The following is a 26,542-nucleotide window of genomic DNA, read 5'->3' as shown; positions in this document are numbered from 1 at the left end:
CATGTTGCTTGCTTAGTAGTGTTGCAGAGTCAGGGTCCTTCCAGAACAGGTTGATTTATACAGACATCATGTGACAGATCATGTGACACTTTGATTGCACACAGGTGGATCTTAATCAACTAATTATGTGACTTATGAAGTGAATTGGTTGGCCCAGCTCTTATTTAGGGGTTTCATACGAAAGGGGGTGAATACTTATGCACACTCCAGATTTCTGTTTTTTCATCTTAATTATTGTTTGCGTCACAATAAAAAAAACAATTATTTGCACCTTTAAAGTAGTAGGCATGTTGTGCAAATTAAATGGTGCTAACCCCCCAAAAATTCATTTTAATTCCAGCTTGTAATGTGTCAAAACAGGACAAACACCAAGGGGGATGAATACTTTTGCAATACACTGTACAATATTCTTATTCTACACCTTTAATTCATTGCTTTTTAGCATTAATTCATTCGCTATATATAACGCTTATCCAGTGGGTGAGCTGAAGCCAATTCCAGCTGACATTGGGCGAGAGGCAGGATTCACCCTGGACAGGTCTAACACAGAGAGACAGCGAGCCATTCACACTCATGTTCACACCCATGGGCAATTTAGCACAGCTAGTTGACCGAATCCACATACAGTGCCTTGCAAAAGTATTCATACCCCTTGAACTTTTTCACATTTTTCCACCTTACAACCACAACCTTAAAAGTTTTTTATTGAGATTTTATGTGATAGACCAACACAGAGTAGCACATAATTGTGAAGTGAAACAAAAATGATAAATGGTCTTCAAAATTTTAAACAAATAAAAATCTGAAAAATGCGGTGTGCATTAGTATTCAGCCCCCTGTCCTCTGATACCTCTAAATACAATCCAGTGCAATAAATTGCCTTCAGAAGTCATCTAATTAGTTAATAGAGTCCTACTGTGTGCAATTTACTCACAGCATAAATACACTTGTTCTGTGAAGGCCTCAGTGGTTTGTTAGAGAACACTGAAGAACAACCAGCATCATGAAGACCAAAGAACTCACTAGACAGGTCAGGGATAAAGTTCTGGAGAAGTTTAAAGCAGGGTTAAGTTATAAAAAAAATATCCCAAGCTCTGAACATCTCAAGAAGCACTGTTCAATCTATCATTCAAAAATGGAAAAAGTATGGCACAACTGCAAACCTACCAAGACATGGCCGTCCACCTAAACTGACAGAGCGAACAAGGAGAGCACTTGTTGGAGAAGCAGCCAAGAGGCCCATGATCACTCTGGAGGAGCTGCAGAAATCCACAGCTCAGGTGGGAGAATCTGTGCACAGGACAACTATAAGTCGTACACTCCACAAATCTGGCCTTTTTGGAAGCGTGGCAAGAGGAAAGCCATTGTTGAAAGACAGGCATAAGAAGCCATGTAGGGGACACAGCAAACATGTGGAAGAAGGTGCTTTGGTCAGATGAGACCAAAGTTGAACTTTTTGGCCTAAATGCAAAGCGCTATGTGTGGCGGAAAACTAACACTACTTATCACCCTGCACACACCATCCCCACTGTGAAACATGGTGGTGGCAGCATCATGGTACGGGGATGCTTTTCTTCAGCAGGGACAGGGAAGCTGGTCAGAGTTGATTGGAAAATGGATGGAGCTAAATACAGGGCAATCCTGGAATAAAACCTGTTGGAGGCTGCAAAAGACTTGAGACTGGGAAGGAGATTCACCTTCCAGCAAGACAATGACCCTAAACATACAGCCAGAGCTACAATGGAATGGTTTAGATCAAAGAATCTTCATGTGTTAGAATGGCCCAGTCAAAGTCCAGACCTAAATCCCATTGAGCATCTGTGGCAAGACTTGAAAATTGCTGTTCACAGACGCTCTTCATCCAATCTGGCTGAGCTTGAGCTATTTTGCAAAGAAGAATGGGCAAAAATTTCAGTGTCTAGATGTAATTGCAGCAAAAGGTGGCTCTACAAAGTATTGACGCAGGGGGGCTGAATACTAATGCACATCACATTTTTCAGATTTTCATTTGTTTAAAATTTTGAAGACCATTTATCATTTTCGTTTCACTTCACAATTATGTGCTACTCTGTGTTGGTCTATCACATAAAATCTCAATAAAAAACTTTTAAGTTCATGGTTGTAAGGTGGAAAAATGTGAAAAAGTTCAAGGGGTATTAACACTTTTGGAAGGCACTTTATCTTTGGTGTGTGGGAGGAAACTGCAGCAACCAGAGGGAAATTCTGATGACACTGTGATAACAGGAACCTAAACATAACTGAAATTAGATCATATTACCCTTTACATCAACCTTAGAATGATGCACACTGGCACTGCGAAACAGATATCATCAGCCATCAAACTTATTCACACAGTCCTTCCAAATAATTAACTAAAGGCTATGGAATAAGTACAAACGTACAGTATTATGCACTAAAATAAGCATTGGCTCAGGTTAGATATAATTAGTTTGTGAACTCAAAATATAAACTTGTAGCCTCTATGCTGCGTATTAATTTGTGGCCACAACTTATTAAAAAAAAAAAAAACAGTATTGGGTCACTTCAGCTGTATGATTATGCTCAGAAAAAGCTTGGTACAAAGTTCAATGGATTATATGATAATGGTCAGTTCTATATTTAGGATATATGCTGCCTGTTGAAAGCTTTTCAAACTGTTTTCTATTATTTTGTATCCCCAGTGTTGATATTAAAGGATAAGCAGGATTGTTTTTCGGAAAACAAGGTGAACTACTATTATTTAAAACTTAGTATCATGCTCTGTCCTTTCAAGATCTCATGAAAGTTTTCATACCCCAGCTTTGATGGGCAGTGTGTTAACTACATAACTACATAATATGGATCATGGGCTGATACCTTGGTGTAAACATAGCTGTGTGTTGAGTGAGTTACTGTTTGTCTTGAGTGTAGCATAAAATAGAACACAGCATGAGAAGGTAGGGTAAGGTTAGGTCCCCCACTCCAGTAACTTGTGTACAGCCAGTTTCTTAATTTTCATAGTACAGAGCAAATTTCATGGAAAGATATAAAATCCCTTGTTCTTACGCATACATGATTACTCTCTCCCCTCCATGATTACTCTCCCTCCTCCATGATTACTCCCCCGTAAAGATTAGTAAAAGGGGTGAGAAAAAAAATTCATCTTTTGGTGAAGTCGCTTCATCTCTTACTGAAACAAGAGTGCTCCGAGAGCACAATATCCCCCGCTGGCAACTATGCCATAACTCTAGTAAAATGTGACCGAATTGAACAAAATAACAATATGTGTATTACCAACATACAACAAGGCCTTCTGCCAAGTTTTGTGAAATTCCTCCAAAAATTGTGAGAGGAGTTGATTTCAGAAGGAAAACACACTCTCATGAAACTGTCAAATTATAATTTTGTTAATCAAGGTCTGTAACTAGTAAAATGTGACTGAATTGAACGAAATTACAATATGCCTATTACTGAAATATAAAAAATAATCCTGCCAAGTTTCATGAAATTCCTCTAAAAATTGTGAGAGGAGTTGATTTCAGAAGGTGAGTACCCTTCCCGGGACAGATGGACGGATGGACATCGCCATGACATAATCCCTCTTCAGGCCTTTTGGCCAGTGGGGGATAAAAATGTGAAAAATCCAACCATTAATTTTAATAAATTTATTCAGAGGAAACCAAATCCTTCATGAAGAATTATTTTCATCAAAAACACGTGTCACTATTATTGGCACCCCTGCATTTAATACTTTGTACACCCTCCCTTTCTCAGTAAAACAGCCCTGAGTCTCTCCTATAACATTTTATAAGGTTGGAGATACAGAGCAGGGCGTCTGAGCCCATTCCTCTTTACACAATCTCTCCACATCATTCAGAGTCCTCGGCCCTCTCTTGTGCTTCTCCTCTTCAGCTCACCCCACAGGTTTTCACTAGGGTTCAGGTCAGGGGACTGAGATGGCCAGGGCAGAAGCTTGATTCTGTGCTCAGCGAACCATTTTTGTGTTGATTTGGACATCGGATCATTGTCCCGCTGGAAGATCCAATGATGACCCAGTTTTAGTTTCCTGGCAGAGGCATACAGATTCTGACTTAAAATGTTCTGGTATTTCATGGAGTCCATGATGCCGTGTACCCTAACAAGGTTTTCAGGGCCTTTGGAGGAAAAACAGCCCCAAAACAAACATCACAGAACTTCCACCATATTTTACAGTTCGGATCGGGTTCTGTTCATTATAGCCATCCTTCTTTTTACACCAAACCCACCTTGAGTGTTTATCGCCAAAAAGCTCCATTTTTGTTCCATCAGACCAGAGAACACAGTTCCAGTCAAAGTTTTAGTAGCAGTTTGCAAACTTCAGGTGCTTATGTTCGCCTCACAGCAAGAAGGTCCTGGGTTTGAGCCCAGCGGCCAGCGAGGGCCTTTCTGTGTGGCGTTTGCATGTTCGCCCCATGTCTGCATGGGTTTCATCAGACCACAGAACATGGTTCCAAAGTTGTAGTAACATTTCGCAAACTTCAGGTGCTTAAAGCAGAGCCATGGCCTCACTTTTACTTATAAATGCCTTGAGACCTCAAGAATGGCACAGGAATAGTTTTAAGTCTGAACAATAAATCTAATATAGTAATTTTTACGATTAAAGTGATTTATATAGGTAGCGGTCTGAGTGAATGACCTTGACGTCCGTAACGTTACAGCAGGAAGTCTATTGGTCTCATCACCATTTCCGCTATACTAAAACACAGAGCTGACTGCAACTCCGATCCTCCATTTTGAGCTAATTTATCACCATGCCACGTAGATATGCTGCTGGCGGGTGCAGCAACATGACAGAAGCTGGATTTGTGTTGCATTTACGGCCCAAGAATGTTCAAACTGCAAAGATTTGGACGCGTTTTGCGAGAAGTTCATGGGCACATTGGGCACCTATGAAGTGGTCTCTCCTCTGCTCTGCACATTTTACTGAAGACTCATACGAAACTTCTGATCTGTTGAGGAGCATTGGCTATAAGCCCGTATTGAAAGAGGGTGCAGTATCAACAATTAAATAAAACTACTAGAAAAGGAAAGTATTTATTTTATTTATCTTTTATTTTTTTAAAGGAAAGTGAGTTTAGTTGCACCAGTTTTCCCGGAGTGAGCCGAGGATTGTTGGTAAAACCCGGGACAGAACGGAATGGGACATATCGCTTGGGCAGTGACCTCCCCGCGGTTGTTGCTAAAACCGGTGACATCCTGTTCCGTCCCGGGTTTTAGTAATTGCCTGAGCCCAGCAGTAATGGCGGAGTAGTCAGTATGGAGAATGAGTGGACCAGCCGTCTGATTTTCTCCACTGGATATTGCTGCCATCTTGCTTTTACGTGGAAGAAGCGAATGAATGGAGAACTGAACGAACAACTGAAAGTCAGACTGTTTCAAAACAATCGGCCACAAGATCGGCCTTCAAGCAGTGAGAACACACATGGGTAAGCTCCGACTCTCATTTGGATTAAAAAAAACAACAAAAACACGTTGTTTACCTGCATTTAGATTAATACATGTAACTTGTATTGTGTGTTTAAGTTACCAGTATAATATTATTTAATTTGCTTCAGAATGTGATTGTCTCAGTTCATCTGATTATTTAATTAGCCTTTTACATTTTAGCAGTGAAAATGCATGCATATACAGTACATGTATGTTGCATAAGTTATAACACCTATCCTGTTTTAATGAGAGTCAACCCACAATCAATGAAGTCAAATCAGTCTTAGTTGAGCAAGTCGTTAACGGTATTTCTTACTTTCACCATAAATTTTTATTTATATGACTTTGGTCTATAGCTGTAAAAGGCCTCGGCCTTAAAACCGGTTCCTGCTGTGACGTCACGCACTCAGGGCTGGCTGGCTCAGCGGGGCAGCTCGAATGCCAACTTTGTGGTCGATTTTAACTCTCAAAAATATATATATTTTAAAATTCCCATTTATGCAGCATACAAGAGTCAAGGATGGAGATACTATTCACTCAGAAATGTATTTAAAAATAAAGGTTCTGCGTACCGTATATCCTTTATGTTTGTGGTTAACTGACAGAAAAGGCTTTTTTCTGGCACCTTCCAAATAATCTGTTGGCATGGAGGTGGAGTCTGATGGTGGTTTTGGAAATTTGGAAACCACAAGATTTTATTTTTGTTGTAATTCACCAACAGCAATCCTTAGGGATTTTTTTTTGCCTCTCTTACCCTCCTCCTCACTGTATGTGGGGGCAAAATAAACTTGGCTCCTCTTCCAGGCGAGTTTATAACAGTTCCAGTTGGTGTCCACTTTTTTATTATTGCCCTAACAGTAGAAATGGACGTTTTCAGGTGAGTAGCTATTTTTTATAACCATTCCCTGACTTATGAAGGTCAACAAACTTTTCCCTCATTTGCTTTGTATGTTCTCTTATCTTTCCCATGTTGATGGGTGACAAAGGGAATTTGGCCTCTGTGTCACATCATATTTGTTCCCCAGTTAATCAGGAAGTCATAGATTTCAGCTTGAAAGTTCCTACACACGCCAATCAATTCAAACACATCCAATTTAAATGAGAAACTGTGTTAAAGGGAAATTGTGTTTACCATAATTTCCAGGAGTGCCAATAATATTGCCAAGTGTTTTTGTTGAAAATATTATTTCTTGATAAGGGATTTGTTTTTCTCTGAATAAACAGATTTCAATTAAAGGTTGGATTTTTCTCATTTTTTCAGCATGAGATGAAGCGACTTCACCAAACAGTGGATTTTTTCTAACCCTGTGACAATAATCATAGATGTAAAAAATAAACATCAGCTCAAGAGCACATCCTCCCACTAAATTCATTCCAGTACAGAAATAATTTAATTTAAAATACCATTAATTTTAAGCTGATTCTGTGCTTTTAAATATTTTAATGGGTCTTATTTCAGGGTTTGCACAATGCAACTGGATCATACACACGTAACTTTTAACTGGCAAATTATAGCAATAAAATATTTTTAGAAAAATGTTCAGCACAAAAGCCTTATATTTCTGCTCACTGGCTGCTCTACTATGTTTCTCTTTGAATAATTATTTTTCTCTCTGCAGAATTGTGGCTAAAATCGAATTAAGACATAAAACTATCAGGTTAAGACATCAGGAACAAGTCCAAATGTCAGCTGCACATTTTGTTACATCATCTAGAGCCATAATGTTAGTCTTTCCAGCAAACACTGATCAATACAACACGTCTCCATGACTTCAGAGGATAATAACACACACACACACACACACACACACACACACACACACACACACACACACACACACACACATCCACACACAGAGCAGAGACAACACATAAAAAAGTGCTTCACCCACTATAGCCCTCACAGGAAGTTACCATAGTCGCGAGATTGTCTTGCTTAACATCAGCATGTCATGTGACTTTTAGGAAACGTTCTTCACCTTTCTGCATCTGCTAACTCAAAGTGCTGGTTTAGTGTTCCTCCTTCTTAAAGGTCTTTTTTTTTTTGGTTGAGCCACAAAAATAAGGAAAATGTTTTTTTTTTCTTTCATCAGGAAGAGAGCAAGAAACAAAACAAAAACCTACCAACAGCAACAAAAATAATCAGATGAGGAAAGAATGTGAGGCTGTATCATCTCGGTCTATAATCATCTGGAACCCCTGAAAGATTCCTCAGTTTGAGTGCAACATCCACGCTGTGTATGAGGCTGTCAATCTTTTTCCGCATCTCTGGCGTGTACGGGTCGTACTCGAGCTTTCTGAGGCCCGAGCGCTTGAAGTTGCCGTCTTTTTGTGCCACGACGCACAGCAGCCGATCCTCTGAAACATTGAGGCCCAGGAAGAGAACCATGTGCTTCAGCTGGGTGAAAAGGTCACGCTTCAGCTCCTCGAAGTGCACCAGGTGGACGTTTTTACCGTACTGGAGCCAGTCGAGTGTGTGTGATGCCCACCATGGTGCATAGTTCTTTACAAACTCAGGCCATTCTGAAACATAGTGAAACATAGGGCAGGGAGAAACAGAGGGAGAAACTGAGAATGGGGTAATGAAAATAAATATAAAACCAGAACGTCAAGGAAGTAGGAGCTCATTTGGCCTCCCATCAAAACAACCATGACTAGCAAAACAGCAAACAGAACTGAAATGTGACAATATGAGAGAGAACCAACCTCCACGACAAATTGTTTACAACAGGAAAATCAACAAAGGACTAAATTTTATTCCCTTGCCAAAACATGGATCAGAACTGAATTTGCATGATAAATGAGAGAGGAGATACAATTCTAGTCAGGAGAAAATTTAAGTTGACCTAATTACTAATTTGTTAGCAAAAAATTGACAATGACAAGTTTTGTGCAAAAGGTCTAGTTCTCCATTGAGAACTGAAGGAGGAGACGATTTAACTGAAAATAAACAAAGTTGTAAACAAGTTGTATACAACAAGAAGATACAATTCTAATGAGAAGCCCGAAAACTTGTTAAGGTGACCTCATTAACAGTTTGTTAGCAAAAATTTCACAACAACCAAGTTTTGTGCAGAAGGTCTAGTTCTTTCAAACGAAACAATCAGGACTGAAATCCATTGAAAACTGAGGGAGGAGATATGATTTAACTGAAAATAAACATGGACATGAACAAATTGCTTGCAACAGGAAAATCAACAAACAAATGACCAAGTTTTGTTCCTCATAAGAAGATCTACCCAAAACATCAATCAGAACTGGAATCTGATGAGAAATCAGAGAGGAGATACAATTCTAATGAGAAATCCCAAAATTCATGACGTTGACTTAATTACGAACTCGTTAGCAAAAAAAATTGACAAAACAACAACAAAGTTTTGTGCGGAGTGACAAGTTATTCCAAACAAAACAATGGGAACAGAAATCTGTGGAGAACTGATGGAGGAGATATGATTTCACTGAAAATAAGCAAAGTTGTAAACAAGTTGTTTACAATAAGAAAATCAACAAACAAATGAACGAGTTTTGTTCCTCAAGGGAAGATCTACCTAAAACATCGATCAGAACTGAAATTGGTTGAGAACTGCAAGAGGAAATAGAATTCTAATGAGAAGTCCCAAAATTCGTTAATTTGGCCTAATTACTAACTCATTAGCAAAAAATTTGACAAAACAATGACAAAGTTTTGTGCGGAGTGATGAGTTCTTTCAAACAAAACAATCAGAACAGAAATCCGTGGAGAACTGATGGAGGAGATAGGATTTAACTGAATTATGGACGACGGACGGACGGACGCTACGCCACGCCATGGCAATAACTCGTCAGCCTTATGGACAGATAAGCTAATTATAACATTAATTATTACTTTCCATGCAGTATGGAAAGCATGGGATTAAGATTAAACCAAAAATGAAACGGCAGTATGGTGGCGCAGTGGGTCGCATTGCCACCTTACAGTTCTTTCCAAAAAGAACTAAACTTCGACTCTATTCAAGATATTTTCACTTGCTAAGATGTAGATTTTTGCAGGTCCAACAAAAAACAGAGATGCTAACACTGACAAATGAAAAAGAGTAGCATGTCCAAATGAAGCGAGGCTTCTTATTAGGTCGGGGGTCTGGAGCCCAAACCAAATTTCAGGGAAGCTCAGAGATGCAATCTCGGCCATTTTGAGCTACTTTTTGAGGAAAATAAATGCAGGGTTTGCTGTACAGTATAAACCCAATTATCCAAACTCTCTGAGGAAAAAGTTTGGCTGACGAAGAGGATGTTCAGATAAAAGGGGTTCAGATAACTGAGATTGTACTGTAATACAGGGTTTCATCATGATCAACAATAAAAGCCAGAGTAAAACACAAAATATTTATGTACAGGTCTTCCAATAACAATAAAATTAATACTGTATTTACTTCCTGAACTGTGCACCAGTCTAATACTGGACTTAATAAGGTCAATACTGAAAGACACCCATCCGTACAACATTTAATTCAACTGAGCGTGCTGAAGTTGCGGAGATAATTTGTTGTATGTCACGGACTTTGCTTTCTCCAGTGTCCTCCTGTTGTATGACTGTCTTCACTTCATACCTGATACTAGTTTGTAAGAGAAATCGAAAGTTTCAGTTCTGGAACACGACCGACGAAGACAGTTTACTTCCAGGAAGAAGACTACACGTCACTACTGCACATTTCTGAGCACTGCATTTAACATGCGCTGTGATTAGCCGAGAGCATGAATCAGGTCACCTCTTGGCCAATCACAGCGCAGCTAACATAAGGATACGGAAATTCCCGGAATTATCCGAATCAGTGTAAATAATGACATGTGGAACAGTCCGAACACTGGAAATATGTTGATTCGATCGATACACGGGCAAAACCGGTTGAAAAACATTATATTTACATCTACGCATAGCACTGTAATTGTGCTTCAAATCTGTAACTGCTATGCAGGATTTGCTACCGGTGTCTGCATGGGTTTCCTCCAGGTGCTCTAGTTTCCCTCACAGTCCAAAGAAATGCAGGTTAGACTAACTGGCAGCTCTAAATTGACCGTAGGTGTGAATGTGAGTGTGAATGGTTGTTTTTCTCTGTGTGTCAGTCCTGAGATGACCTGGCAACTTGTCCAGGGTGTACCCCGCCTCTCGCCCATAGTCAGCTGGGATAGGCTCCAGCTTGCCCGTAACCCTGCACAAGATAAGTGGTTACGGATAATGGATGGATGGACGAACATCACACCCATATGTGCACCTTCTACAAACTGTTACCACAACATTAGAAGTACACAATTGTACAGAATGTCTTTGTATGCTGTAGAATTATAATTTCCTTTCACTGGAACTAAGAAGCCCAAACCTGTTCCAGCATGATAATGCCCCTGTGCACAAAGCAAGCTCTAGACATGGTGTGTTAAGGTTGGAGTGGAAGAACTTGACTGTCCTGCACAGAGCCCTGACTGAACTCAGCCCCACTGAACACTTTTGGGATGAACTAGAACACTGACTGCACCCTAGATCTCCTCACCCAACATCACTGCCTGATCTGACTTTAGTAAAAAAACTTCCCAGAAGAGTGGACCTTATTATAAGAGCAGCTCCTTATGGTTTTGGAATGGGATGTTCAACAAACACATCTGTTTGTGAAGGTCAGTGTGGCAGTGGGGGCGTGGTCAGGCATCGGTCTGTGACCGGAGGGCGGAGTCAGGGAAGGTAAGTGGCAGAATCACTACACCTGAGGTGAATTAACCTGTTTGTGTGTCTTCCCCAGTGACCGCACCCTATTTAAGGAAGAGAGGGAGAGCAGAGCGGGCTCTCTCCCCAACCAGGCGACGGGAGTGTGTGTGTGTGTGTATATATGTGCATAGTTAAGGCTGAAAAGCTAAAATAAACAGGTTTTGTGAACTCAGTTCTGGCCTGCTGTCCTTCTGTGCTCCACCCACCCATCCGAACTGCTACAGTGGTGCCGAAACCCGGGATTTGGAGCGCCGAAGCAGAACAGCCCCATGGAGTCCTCCCCTTTTGCCAAGCTGGTCCACGCCCTCGCCACGGCCCAGGAAAGCCAGCACCAGGCACTAGTCGCGCTCCGGAAGGAACAGGAACAGCAGTTCGAGGCCCTGGTGCTGGCTCAGCAGGAAGAGCGACAGGCGTTCCGGCACCTCCTCGCATCGGTGGGGTCCACCGCCGCGGGGCCTTCCCCCTTCACCCTGACGAAGATGGGCCCACAGGACGACCCTGAAGCCTTCCTCACGTTCTTTGAGCAGGTGGCAGAAACCTCGGGGTGGCCGATGGAACAGCGCGCGGCGCGCCTCCTCCCCCTGCTAACGGGAGAGGCGCAACTGGCCGCGCTACAGCTCCCCGCCAACCGCCGGCTGGCCTAAGCGGACCTTCGTCGGGCCGTCCTCCAGCGTGTGGGGCGCACCCCTGAGCAACAACGGCAGCGCTTCCGCGTTTTGCGCTTGGAGGAAGTCGGCCGGCCGTTCGCGTTTGGCCAGCAACTCTGGGACGCCTGCGGACAGTGGTTGAGGGCCGACAACCGCGACGCCGAGGGGATCATCGACCAGGTGGCGCTGGAGCAGTTCAGCGCGCGTCTACCAGCCGGAGCTGCAGAGTGGGTCCAGTGCCACCGCCCGGCGTCACTGGATCAGGCAATCGAGCTGGCGGAGGACCATATGGCAGCTGTCTCGATGGCAGGACAGCAGACAACCTCTTCTCCCCTCTCCTCTCTCTCTCCCTCTCCTCCTGTGTCCTCGCCCCGTTCCCCCACCGCGGAGGCGGGGGCCAGCCCCACCCTAGCCGGCCCGCCGGTGCCCTCCCATTCCTCCCTTCTGTGTCTGTCTCTCCCCCCCCTCAGGTGAGTGAGCCCCAGAGCACCAGTGCAGAGAGGAAGCCCGGGCCGGTTTGCTGGTGCTGCGGGGAGCCGGGCCACCTCCAACAGCAGTGCTCGGTAATGGAGGTGGGCACGGTGGTTTGGATCCCCGACGCGCCAGGAGCCGCCCTCGATCGGGCCGGAGCGTATCGCATACCGGTGAGTATCCAAGAGAATACACATCAGGCGTTGGTGGATTCTGGTTGTAATCAGACCTCAATCCACCAAAACCTGGTGCAAGATGAGGCATTGGGGGGAGCACAATTGGTGAAGGTGTTGTGTGTGCACGGGGATGTTCACAGCTACCCTTTAGTGTTGGTCCACATTTTTTTTTCGAGGGGAAAAATTTATAGTGAAGGCTGCGGTTAATCCTCGCCTTACCCACTCAATAATTTTGGGGACAGATTGGCCGGGATTTGGGGAATTAATGAGTCACCTAGTGAAGAGTGGGTCCTGCCGTAGTTTAATAAGGGGAGGTCCCGGTGTCGCATTGACGGGAGCAGCTGTCACAGAGCCATCTACGTCAGCTCTTTGTCAGAGTGAGGAGCCGCCGGCTCCTCCTCTCTCTCTCTCGGGGAATCCCTCGCGGAGTTTCCATTAGAGCAGTCGCGAGACGAGACTCTGCGGCATGCGTTTGACCAAGTGAGAGTAATCGATGGTCAAATGCTCCAGCCAAACGCCACCCTGCCCTTCCCCTACTTCGCAATTATGAAGGATAGATTATACCGAGTGACGCAGGACACTCAAACCAAAGAGCGAGTCACGCAGCTTTTGATTCCGAAGAGCCGCCGGGAATTGGTATTCCAGGCGGCTCACTTTAATCCCATGGCTGGACACTTAGGGCAGAATAAAGCACTAGCCCAAATAATGGCCCGGTTCTACTGGCCAGGGATTTGCGGCGATGTCCGTAGGTGGTGTACGGCGTGCCGCGAATGCCAGTTAGTAAATCCAGCGGCCATCCCAAAAGCGCCTTTGCGCCCTCTCCCATTAATCGAGACCCCGTTCGAAAGAATTGGGATGGATCTCGTCGGGCCATTAGATCAGTCAACACGAGGGTACCGCTTTATATTAGTTCTGGTGGACTATGCAACGCGATACCCGGAAGCGGTGCCTCTTCGCAATATCTCAGCACGCAGTATTGCGGAGGCACTCTTCCGCGTCATCTCCCGAGTTGGAATCCCAAAAGAGATTCTGACTGACCAAGGCACCGCGCTTATGTCACGAACACTGAACGAACTTTATGGGTTATTAGGTATTAAGCCGATCCGCACCAGCGTGTATCACCCACAAATGGACGGTTTAGTCGAACGATTCAGTCACACCCTCAAAAATATAATTAGGAAATTCGTAAGCGAGGACACACGTAATTGGGATAAATGGCTTGAACCCTTGTTGTTTTCAGTGGGAGAGGTCCCCCAAGCCTCCACGGGGTTCTCCCCATTCGAATTGTTATATGGGCGTAAGCCGCATGGCATTTTAGACGTGCTCCGAGAAAATTGGGAGGAGGGACCTTCACCAAGTAAAAATGAAATTCAATACGTTATGGACCTGTGCGCAAAACTCCACACTCTCACACATCTAACCCAGGAGAATTTGCGGCAGGCCCAAGAACGGCAAACCTGCCTGTACGACAAGGGTACGCACCTTAGGGAGTTCACACTGGGAGATAAAGTACTCGTACTGTTGCCCACATCGAGCTCCAAATTGGTCGCCAAGTGGCAAGGACCCTTTGAGGTCACACGGTGAGTCGGGGACGTCGACTACAAGGTGAGGCAAACAGACAGGGGCGGGGCGCTACAGATTTACCACCTCAATCTGCTCAAACTCTGGAACGAGGAGGTCCCCGTGGCGTTGGTGTCGGTGGTTCCGGAGAAGGCGTAGCTGGGGCCGGAGGTTCAAAAGGGAGCATTGGCATCGCGTACCTCTCCGGTCCCCTGTGGAGACCACCTCTCCCCGACCCAACTCGCAGAGGTTGCCCAGTTGCAGACCGAATTTTTGGACGTGTTCTCGCCCCTGCCCAGCCGCACCGACCTCATAGAGCAACACATTGAGACGCCCCTGGGGGTGGTACTGCGTAGCCGCCCTTACAGGTTACCCGAACACAAGAAAAAAATGGTTCGGTAAGAACTCGAGGCCATGCTCGAAATGGGCATCATCGAGGGGTCCCACAGTGACTGGAGCAGCCTGGTGGTCTTGGTACCCAAGGCTGACGGGTCGGTCCGGTTCTGTATGGACTATAGAAAAGTCAACGCGGTGTCTAAATTCAACGCGTACCCAATGCCTCATATTGATGAGTTGCTCAATCGACTAGGCACGGCTCGCTTTTACTCGACACTGGATTTGATGAAGGGTTATTGGCAGATCCCCTTGACTCCATTTTCCCGAGAAAAAATGGCCTTTTCCACACCGTTCGGCTTACACCAGTTTGTCACACTTCCTTTTGGGCTGTTTGGGGCACCCGCTACATTTCAGTGGCTGATGGATAGGGTCCTCCGCCCCCATGCCACCTATGCGGCCGCGTACCTTGATGACATCATTATTTATAGTAATGACTGGCCGCGGCACTTACAACACCTGAGGGCCGTCCTTAGGTTGCTGAGGTGGGCGGGTCTCACAGCCAACCCAAACCAGTGTGCGATTGGGCAGGTGGAAGTACGGTATCTGGGCTTCCACTTGGGCAATGGGCAGGTGCATCCCCAAATTAACAAGACGGCAGCGACTGCGGCCTGCCCAAGGCCCAAGACCAAAAAGGGGGTGAGACAGTTCCTGGGGCTGGCTGGCTATTATCGTAGGTTTATACCTAATTATTCGGACGTCACCAGCCCGCTGACTGATCTCACGAAAAAGGGGGCACCAGATCCGGTCCAGTGGACGGAGCAATGCCAGTGGGCTTTTTCTGAGGTAAAGGCTGCACTGTGTGGGGGGCCACTGTTACACTCCTCTGACTTTTCTCTCCCTTTTATATTGCAGACGGACGCGTCGGACAGAGGGCTGGGGGCTGTTTTGTCCCAGGAGGGGGAGGATCGCCCAGTGCTGTACATAAGTTGTAAGCTGTCAGTGCGTGAGGGGCGCTACAGCACCATACAGAAGGAGTGCCTGGCCATCAAGTGGGCGGTCCTCACCCTCCGTTACTACCTGCTGGGACGCTCTTTCACCCTCTGTTCAGACCACACGCCCCTCCAGTGGCTCCACCACATGAAGGATGCCAACGCGCGGATCACCCCTTGGTATCTGGCACTCCAACCCTTTAACTTCAAGGTGGTCCACAGGCCGGGGGCGCAGATGGTCGTGGCGGACTTCCTCTCCCGTCAAAGGGGGGGGGAGTCGGCTGCAGGCCGGACGGCTGCCCGGCCTGAGTCGGGCGGTGGGGGTATATGGCAGTGGGGGCGTGGTCAAGCGGCGGTCTGTGACTGGAGGGCGGAGTCAGGGAAGGTAGAATCACTCAGGCAGAATCACTACACCTGAGGTGAATTAACCTGTTTGTGTGTCTTCCCCAGTGACTGCGCCCTATTTAAGGAAGAGAGGGAGAGCAGAGCGGGCTCTCTCCCCAACCAGGCGATGGGAGTGTGTGTGTGTGTGTGTGTGTGCATAGTTAAGGCTGAAAAGCTAAAATAAACGGGTTTTGTGAACTCAGTTCTGGCCTGCCATCCTTCTGTGCTCCACCCACCCATCCGACCTGCTACAGTCAGATGTTCACATAGTGTCCTTTTGGCTATAAGTTTGGTGGACGAAGAAAGTCCAGATTCAATCACATGAACATGCGGTGTTCATTCCTCCATCCTTAGTAACATTTATATTTTGGGAACAGAACCAACTAAATGTGTTATATTAAATATAATAGCTGAACAAGGAGTGGGATTATTAAAAAAGTCTCGCACACATCTCTAGTTGAAACCATTTCTGAACTGGAGTGATGTAGCTGAGGTTGAGGAACAGTCAAAGCCAGAATTCACATGCCACTCTGACAGTGCTGCCATTTCTATATCTGGGTATTCCCCTCCAGTGTTTCTCAATATTTCATATTGCTAGGGTTCATTAAGAAACAAATGAAGAAAAAAGGCCACACCCACTTAAATCAAAATACTGATACAGATAACAGTATTGTGTTACGTGTGCTACTTCACACCATTATACAGTGACACTTGTGAATGGCTGATTCAGTATGTATCAGATACAGTAGACATTACTGAGACAAGCAGCATGTTGCTACAACAACATACACTGCAAAAAACTGAAAACTGAATTTGAAGAGAAAATTCCTTAATACTAGTGAATTTATCTTGCTGCATGAACAGATAATTTTACTTGACAACCCTTATCAAAAAGTAGTTCACTTCAAGTTCATTTTATGAAGTATACTTAATTAAAGTATATTTCTTTAAGTATATTTTTGTGTACCAAGTATACTGATATCAATGTACTTACAGTATACTTGTAAGTAAACTAATCTAATATTTCTTGGGACTAAATTGACCCGCTTTAAGTTTATAAAAAGTATGCTTTAAATCTAAGAGAAGTAAACTTTGAGTATACAACTTAGTATTTTTTATTTTGTACTGCAAGTATACTGCAAGCAAACTTACTAGTTCTATACTTGTAGTCCATTCTTTAGTTTACAAAAGCATACGTACTTCATAGTAGACTGGAAATATACTATGAGTTTACTTGTTTTAGACTTCTAGTCCACTTTTTAGTTTACTAAAGTATACTTTGTAGTACTATACTGGAAATATACTATTAGTTACTGGTTATATACATCTAGTCCACTTTTTAGTTTTGAAGTATCCTGCAATTACCCTTCTAGGTATACTATTAGTTTTCTAGCCCTAACCCTTACCTCATGCACACTACCAGTAGACAACTTAAGTGTTTTGTACCTTAAGTGACAATGAAGTTATAAAGGTAAGAATTCACAAAATAACAAGAGATACTCAGGATTAAGAACATATTCATTTTCTTTAAAAATCGAAATTTAAAGCCACATTGTATTAAATGCCAAAGTATAAAAACATGGCAATGACGACTGAAATTGACATCCAAGCTCTAAAGAAAAATAAATAAATAAATAAATAAATAAAAATTAATTATCCCACTCAGGAGAAAAAAAAAGAAAAAAAACTTATATGGAACCACAGACATACCTAAGAGTCAACAATGCTGAAGCACAATTACAGGGCAAGTATACTTAAACATAAGGCACAAATATTTTAATACTTTATTATACTTTTGTTAATTATATCTTGATCAAAAGTTTAAGTATAAGCTTAATATGCTTAGACTTTTCTATATACTTTTCAGTATAAGCCAAGTATACTTATGTATAACTTTATTAAGTATATCTCTGATAAGTCAATAAAAAGTAAACTGAAAGCATACTCTCTTATTTTTAGTTTAAAAGAAGTATACTAGAAGCACACTTGAATAAACTTCTTTTTTTGGAAGGGAAGACATCTTGGAATAAATTGGTAACAATCTTGAACTAGTTTTAATTATCTCAGAATTGATGTCTTGTACTCTTCTACACTGCAAAAATGATATCTTAACAAGTTAGAATATCTTGAATATAGTTGAAATGATCTAGCATTTCCTCCACTGTAAAAAATTTGTTTTAACTTAAAAAAGTTAGAATTTTGAGTTCATTGAAATTCACATAGTAAGTTAAATTGTTGTGAACTTACAATATTAATTTCAGTGAACTCAAAATTTTAAGGCAGCCCTTGCACTAACTTTTTTTTAAGTTAAAACAACAAATCATTTTTTACTTGTCAAGTGTATTAGAATAAGACATCAACTCTGAGATTATTAAAACTAGTTCTAGATTGTAACCAACTTATTCCAAAATGTCTTCTCATCTCATCTCATCTCATCTCATCATCTCTAGCCGCTTTATCCTTCTACAGGGTCGCAGGCAAGCTGGAGCCTATCCCAGCTGACTACGGGCGAAAGGCGGGGTACACCCTGGACAAGTCGCCAGGTCACCACAGGGCTGACACATAGACACAGACAACCATTCACACTCACATTCACACCTACGGTCAATTTAGAGTCACCAGTTAACCTAACCTGCATGTCTTTGGACTGTGGGGGAAACCGGAGCACCCGGAGGAAACCCGCGCGGAGAACATGCAAACTCCACACAGAAAGGCCCTCGCCGGCCCCGGGGCTCGAACCCAGGACCTTCTTGCTGTGAGGCGACAGCGCTAACCACTACACCACCGTGCCGCCCTTCCAAAATGTCTTGACAAGTAAAATTATTTGTCCATGCAGCAAGATCATTTCCCTAGTATTAAGGAATTTTCTCCTCAAATTCAGTTTTCATTTTTTTGCAGTGGACACAGTGAGACAGTGAACCTCAAGAGAAATGAAATCTGCTTAATAATTTCAGGCAAAATAGAACTGCAAGAATGGGAAATGACCCATAACAGTGTCATTAAATGCTTTAGTCAAAAACGTAAGGCGCAACTTTAAAACTTCCTCTTAAATCAGTAACACTCCTGTGTTGAAATTAACAATGCTAAGGGATTTTTTTTGCATAGATTAGTAAATACACAAAATGTGGTTAACTAGCATCTACGCTATCAATGTTTTTTTTTAATGAGTAATTCATATAAATAAAAAATTGTGTACATTTGCAGAACAGGGTTGCATTGCAGTTGTAATTTGGCCAAACCAATAACCTCATTCTTGAGCCAAGAAGGCTTTATTTATCACACACACACTCAAGCACAGACTTAAGCAAAGTGAAATGTTTCCTCTGCATTTAACCCATTTGAAGCAGTGAATACACACATGAACACACAAGTGAGCAATGAGCACACTGACATACCCAGAGCAGTGGGCAGCTATGCTACAGCACCCAGGGAACAGTTGGGGGTTAGGTGCCTCAAGGGCACTTTCAGCCCAACCTCAGGTCATGGCTGCCCCATGTTAACCTAACTGTATGTCTTTGGACTGTGGAGGAAACTGGAGCACCCGGAGGAAACCCACGCAGACACGGGGAGAACATGCAAACTCCACACAGAAAGGCCCCTGTCAGCCACTGGACTCGAACCCAGAACCTTCTTGCTGTGAGGCGACAGTGCTAACCACTACACCACCATGCGACCCTCATATTTCACATCACTAAAGAAAATAAAGAAAAAAAGAATGACAGGACATGACATTTTTTCCTTCCGAGAAAATCCTGATACTGTTTTTTCCTGTTGAACATGTGATTTATTCCAAATATTTCATGGTGTCGAAGTGTTCACATGACAAATTCGAGTGAATGGAACTAAAATGTACTGTTGCCTATAAGGGATGACTCGTGGATTTCTGAAGTCAAGTTACTAAACTGAAACATGCACAGAGGATGTTGTGAAGGACACTTTATATATATACACATACACACGTGTTTAAAATGGGATTTCCCATTACATAATAGTAAATGTAAATTAGTAAATCTGTGGGGCAATAATGGATTGTGGAATTACTCAGATATACTACACAGACCAGCTTCGTGAAAGAAGTTCAGTGCTGCTGTGGTTATTTCTGGAAAGTTTGCTTTCCTGAGGTCATTTTGAAACAAAACTACAATATTACCTAAACCAATACTGCTTTAGAAATCAAGCCATTATGCAACTAACACTGCAAAGTTAATTTACCATACACTTACCGGCAGTGGCGGCTGGTAGTCTTTCAAACAGGGGAGGCTGGTCGGTTACGACATTTCCAGATTTTAAAAGAAAAAACACATCAATTTTACCCATACTCTTGCCTCTGATCTGGCTGATTGTTGGCAGGGTCACAAACTGTGAAATAACAGGTTCTTTTGGCCCATTAGCCTACTGTCCAATATACATGATGGTGGTGTTGGAGGGGTATATTTTAACATTTTATATTTTAAAATTGTGGCATGTTGTTTAAAAATTGATCATTATTGAAAGCAGCTCTTTGTCAGGAACCTCAGCAGTAGAGCTGGGTGCCACACATTTCATTCAATGACACTTTCCCTATATTTTACTTATTTTGACTGAGAAATGTTTTATTGACAATTTTGATAACCCTTCACTTTTAATCCAGGTCTGTAGTGTGAAATGTTCTCGGCTGTGTTTTTGTTTAAAATGTTTTCCAAATTGTAGCTGTGTTTAATTCATATCCAGAAAAATATATATTCCAATATAATATACTCAGCATAAACATTTTAAATAGATTCTATATTTTTGGTCCATCCATGACATATTACTAAAGTAGCCTATTTACTGTTGTTGATGTGGGTCACTTGCTGTTAGCCAATTCACTTTCTCGTACCAGGAGAGCTGAAAGGAACGAGTATTATTCCCTACCTTTTTCACCAAGTCAATTTGAGGCGTTGGTCTACCCTGCTCTTTAATTTTAATTTTTTCCTCGAAAGGAAGACTGGCAAATGGCTTCGCCAAAATTAAATCAGCAATGCTTGGCATCCATGCGCAGCTTTCTTGCTAGCTGACTAGCCCCCTCAAGTTCAAGTTCAGTCACTCAAATAAACGAAATTTCTGGAACTAAGATAGCAAACGGGCAGCACGGTGGTGTAGTGGTTAGCGCTGTCGCCTCACAGCAAGAAGGTCCTGGGTTCGAGCCCCGGGGCCGGCAAGGGCCTTTCTGTGTGGAGTTTGCATGTTCTCCCCGTGTCCGCGTGGGTTTCCTCCGGGTGCTCCGGTTTCCCCCACAGTCCAAAGACATGCAGGTTAGGTTAACTGGTGACTCTAAATTGACTGTAGGTGTGAGTGTGAATGGTTGTCTGTGTCTATGTGTCAGCCCTGTGATGACCTGGCGACTTGTCCAGGGTGTACCCCGCCTCTCGCCCGTAGTCAGCTGGGATAGGCTCCAGCTTGCCTGCGACCCTGTAGAAGGATAAAGCGGCTAGAGATAATGAGATGAGATGAGAAGATAGCAAACTTGACAGCACTATATTTACACTTTATTTACAATGAAAATATATACAAACTAAAAAAGCTGGTAGAAACCGTATGTAATGAATTAAATTGAAATGTAAGCTGATCTCTTACAATACACCTTAGCACTTCCGATTCCGCATGCGACTGAACTGAAATTCACCGCTGCCTGTCTATAGTTGAATCGAGCTGTCAATCAAAGAAAATATCCGGCCGCTTTCACCAATCACCAGTCTCCTCGCGGAAAGCTTTGCCATGTCCCTCCCATGTGAGGCTCGGAGTCCGTGGGTGGGCGTTTTCGCAGTATTTGTCCAATAACCGTCTTGCATTTTGAGATTGAAAAGCGCATCGCTCCCAAATGCCATTGAAGTCCACTGAGGCTGGGAGTCCGTGGGAGTCCGTGGGCGGGCGTTTTCGCAGTATTTGTCCAATAGCCGTCTTGCATTTTGAGATTGAAAAGTGCATAGCTCCCAAATGCCATTGAAGTGCACTGAGGCTGCGCTGCATCGTGCTGTCACGAGGGGGAAAAACTCACGCACACATTAAAGTTATAAGGGCATTTTTAGAGGAGGCTGAGCCTCCCTCGTTGTCTTAGAGCAATCGCCCGTGCTTACCGGTACAGTTATTAGGTATCAAAACATAAGCAACATACTGCTGAAGACCTTATTACCAAGTCCTGACCCCAAAGACATGCATATAAACAAGGACGGATCCAGACCAGTGCAACTGATGCACATGCATCAGTCTGAAATATACAGTACAGTGGTGCTTGAAAGTCTGTGAACCCTTTAGAATTTTCTATATTTCTGCATAAATATGACCTAAAACATCATCAGATTTTCACACAAGTCCTACAAGTAGATGAAGAGAACCCATTTAAACAAATGAGACAAAAATATTATACTTGTAAATAAATGATATTATATATTATATAATGATATAATATAATATATTATATAATATCATTTATTTACTGAGGAAAATGGTGCAATGTTACATATCTCAAATGGAGCAGGGCAATAGAGATATGACTTGTGAATTGGTGAAACTTAAGAAAAAAAATATTGGAAGCTGGTTTAACTTGATCAGATTGCCAAAGTATGCCTCGTGTAATTTATCTCCATCAATCATTTCTTTTGATAAGAGTGATTTTACTTTGTCTATGAAAAGGAACTAGAATTAGCATAAGAGTGGTGGCTACAATTATCGACACCTTCTCAGATTTACCAATAAAAAACAATTTTACAAAGGTGAGTTTCAGTTACAACAGTTATTATTGGTTAATTAATCAACTGGAAGACCCCCCCTTGCCCTTTGATCTTGTTGTCTGATGACATAGCTCATTACCCGAGATGGAATTTTTTTTTTTTTTTAGCATGATCAGCAATTTTAGGAAAGCTTGGATGTTATCATTGCAGGTAAGCATGGTGGAAAGATCATGGACATGTTTTTACTCACTAAATTCAGCAATATTTCATGATCTTTTCGAAACCTACTTTGTTTCTTACTCATTTCATTTGACAGTCGCCATTTTGTATCTAAACACACGTTTGAGGAGTAACGTGAGGTGTCGATAATAGTGATCACTTTCACCAGTGTCAAGTTGCTCGCAGTTAAAAAAAGGATGAGAGAGCTAACTTTGTTCTTTGTAGGAAATTTAGGAAATTTGAATGATGCACCTTCCTGTTGAACATCCTGCTGACTTGTGGAAAATATTTCATTGGGCTGGGTTCAGTGTTCAAGTAAGAAATGGAATAATCAGAAGATTTGGATTGATACATCAACTTCAAAGGCAACAATCATAAACTGAAAACATGTATAAATAGCATAAGAGCATGACTACAGTCTGTTTCTGTAATAGTCCATCATCATTCATGAATCAGTAGGAGCTCTACCATTTGGAAATAGTTAGCGTGTCTTCTTATACAGTGGTGCTTGAAAGTTTGTGAACCCTTTAGAATTTTCTATATTTCTGCATAAATATGACCTAAAACATCATCAGATTTTCACACAATTCCTAAAAGTAGATAAAGAGAACCCAGTTAAACAAACAAGACAAAAATATTCTACTTGGTCATTTATTTATTGAGGAAAATGATCCAAATGTTACACATCTGTGAGTGGCAAAAGTATGTGAACCTCTAGGATTAGCAGTTAATTTGAAGGTGAAATTAGAGTCAGGTGTTTTCAATCAATCAGGTGTGAGTGGGCACCCTGTTTTATTTAAAGAACAGGGATCTATCAAAGTCTGATCTTCACAACACGTTTGTGGAAGTGTATCATGGCACGAACAAAGGAGATTTCTGAGGACCTCAGAAAAAGCTATCCTCCCTAATAGAAGATAACAAAAATAATCCTAGATTCCTATTTAATACTGTAGCAAAATTAACCAGGAATAAGTCCACTATAGACACATGCACACCTGCAGTATGTAATAGCAACAATTTCATGAATTTTTTTAATGACAAAATTGAGAATATCCGACAAAAAATTCAAACTACTAATTTAAGGTCAGACAATGTAAGTGACCCTGTAGTTAACAATATAACTCTATCAGATCAGCAATTAGAATGTTTTACTCCCCTTAAAGAAACTGAATTACTTTCATTAATCTCGGCATCAAAAGCCTCAACTTGCGTACTAGATCCCTTACCTATACGTCTATTCAAACAGATAATACCTGAAGCAATTGAACCGCTTCTAAAAATAATAAATTCTTCTCTTATGATTGGCTATGTACCCAAATCCTTTAAACTAGCAGTTATCAAACCCCTGATTAAAAAACCTGACCTTGATTCCTGTCAGCTGTCCAATTATAGGCCAATATCAAACTTCCCCTTTATCTCCAAGATCCTTGAAAAAGCTGTGGCACAGCAGTTATGCTCATATTTACATAGGAAAAACATCCATGAAATGTATCAGTCAGGATTTAGACCTAATCATAGCACAGAGACAGCTTTGGTTAAAGTAGTAAATGACCTACTGTTGACGTCTGATCAGGGCTGTGTCTCGCTACTTGTGTTGCTTGACCTTAGTGCAGCATTTGATACCATTGATCATTCCATTCTTCTGGATAGACTAGAAAATGTTGTGGGAGTTAAGGGAACGGCCCTCTCCTGGCTCAGCTCTTATTTAACTGATCGTTATCAGTATGTTGATATAAATGGTGATATTTCTAGACGTACTGAGGTAAAGTTTGGTGTTCCACAAGGTTCTGTCTTGGGTCCACTGCTTTTTTCTTTATATGTTACCTCTGGGTGATATTATTTGTAAACATTATATTAGTTTCCACTGTTATGCTGATGACACACAGTTGTATGTTTCTGCAAAACCTGATGAGAGACACCAGCTTAATAGAACTGAGGAATGTGTTAAGGACATTAGACACTGGATGCTTATTAATTTCCTTCTGCTTAACTCTGACAAGACTGAAGTACTTGTACTAGGACCACATACAGCTAGAAGTAAGTTTTCTGATTACACAGTAACTCTGGATGGCCTTTCCGTTTCTTCACGTGCAGCAGTAAAAGACCTCGGGGTGATTATTGAGCCCAGTCTTTCATTCGAAACGCACATTGATAACATTACCCGGATAGCTTTCTTTCATCTCAGAAATATTGCTAAGATAAGAAATTTAATGTCACTACATGACGCGGAAAAACTAGTTCATGCTTTCGTTACCTCCAGGTTGGATTATTGTAATGCCTTACTGTCTGGATGTTCCAATAAGTGCATAAACAAGCTCCAGTTAGTTCAAAATGCAGCAGCAAGAGTCCTTACTAGAACTAGAAAATATGACCACATCATGCCTGTCTTATCCACACTGCATTGGCTCCCAATCAAATTTCGTATTGATTATAAAATACTACTATTGACCTTTAAAGCACTGAATGGTCTTGCACCACAGTACCTGAGTGAACTTCTGCTCCTCTATGACCCGCCACGCCTACTTAGATCAAAAGGTGCAGGCTATCTGCTGGTACCTCATATAGTGAAGGCTACATCAGGGGGCAGAGCCTTTTCTTACAAAGCCCCACAGTTATGGAACAGCCTTCCAAGTAATGTTCGGGAATCAGACACTCTCAGCATTTAAGTCTAGGCTGAAAATATATCTGTTTAGTCAAGCCTTTTCTTAATGGTGTTTATGAGATAAAGGTGTAGATCTGGAGGGTCCTCAGACATAGATTGTTTTGGTAAACTGGGATGTATGGATGCTGTCAGTCCCCACTCGCTTGCTCACTCGAGTTTGTTGACGGTGTAGTGGCTGGCTGCTTTATGTCCTGGGGCTCCCTCATGTCTGTGTTACCTTCTAGCTCTCCCCTTTTAGTTATGCTGTCATAGTTAGTTGCCGGAGTCCCTGCTTGTACTCAGTGCAATATGTATACTGTTCCTACTTATTCAGGTGACATTGGGCATACCTAACAACCTGTGTTTTCTCTCCCCCACCTCCCCACCCCCAAATCTGTCCCTCTGAGTTACATGGAGTCAACAGGAAATCTTTTGGTGGAGAGGGTGGAGACCTCGACTGGCTCTCGTAGCCTGCAGGGAATCGGCCGTCAGACATTTTGTCGCATGTCCCAGACCCGGTGAAATGTAAATGAATTGTCTTGGCCAGCCCTAAGGGTCCCATCTGCATCTGCCTGCACTTGCTCTGATCTATAATTCCAACTGTCTCATTGCTGAGGAGTGCGCACCCATCACCCATTCAAGCATCCAGCCAGAGCAGGTCATGATATTTTTTAACCATATTAACATGCCATTGTTGTGTATTATGCCTGATGTCAGGACTCTCGTCTCTGTGAGCCTACCACACAGACTCAATACTTGTGTTATTTTTAGACATTGACACCTGTTGCCTACACTTATTCAGGTGACATTGGGCATACCTAACAACCTGTGTTTTCTCTCCCTCCCCCCCCCCCCCCCCCAAATATGTCCTTCTGAGTTACATGTCGGTCCTGGGATCGAGATGCTGACCTCTTCTGCTCCTCGGACCTGCTTGATCCATCCTGGTGCCCTGTGTCTGGTTGGAGTCTCATCGCATCGCTCCTGTGGAGGATGGCCCCATGAGGACAGCTGAAAGTCACACCTGGAGGACACTCTGGACTCTTACAGTAATGCTTTTAGGGCTGAGGACTACAGTTGACTTGCTAATTTTAGGACTGCAGTTGTCATGAACAGTTTTGCACTCAAGTTTCCATCAATGAAGAGCTACAACATCAACAAAACTGACTTCATGTTAAAACTGTTAATATTATAGTCATGCTGTCTGTTGTTGCCCAAATGAGGATGGGTTCCCTTTTGAGTCTGGTTCCTCTCGAG

The 26,542-nt window shown here is 42.6% G+C and overlaps 1 protein-coding gene across 5 annotated transcripts in view; it reads right to left on the bottom strand.

Annotated features, from left to right (window-relative positions):
- The window catches only part of wscd2 (WSC domain containing 2), a 243,045-nt gene that overhangs the window by 14,186 nt on the left and 202,317 nt on the right, over positions 1-26,542 (bottom strand). For 4 of the 5 annotated variants that reach the window (XM_060906763.1, XM_060906761.1, XM_060906760.1 and 1 more), the window contains one exon: positions 806-7,968. The exons of the other annotated variant lie outside the window; for it this stretch is intronic. In XM_060906763.1, the coding sequence (XP_060762746.1) occupies positions 7,616-7,968 (353 nt within the window). In that variant the 3' untranslated portion in view covers positions 806-7,615. Of the gene's footprint in view, positions 1-805; positions 7,969-26,542 lie in introns of those variants that run through there. 5 annotated transcript variants of the gene reach the window in all.

Source organism: Neoarius graeffei, chromosome 24 (genome assembly GCF_027579695.1).
Source record: "Neoarius graeffei isolate fNeoGra1 chromosome 24, fNeoGra1.pri, whole genome shotgun sequence".
Taxonomy (NCBI): domain Eukaryota; kingdom Metazoa; phylum Chordata; class Actinopteri; order Siluriformes; family Ariidae; genus Neoarius; species Neoarius graeffei.
The sequence above is the reverse complement of the archived record's forward strand: the minus strand, read 5'-3'. Positions and strand labels throughout refer to the sequence as shown.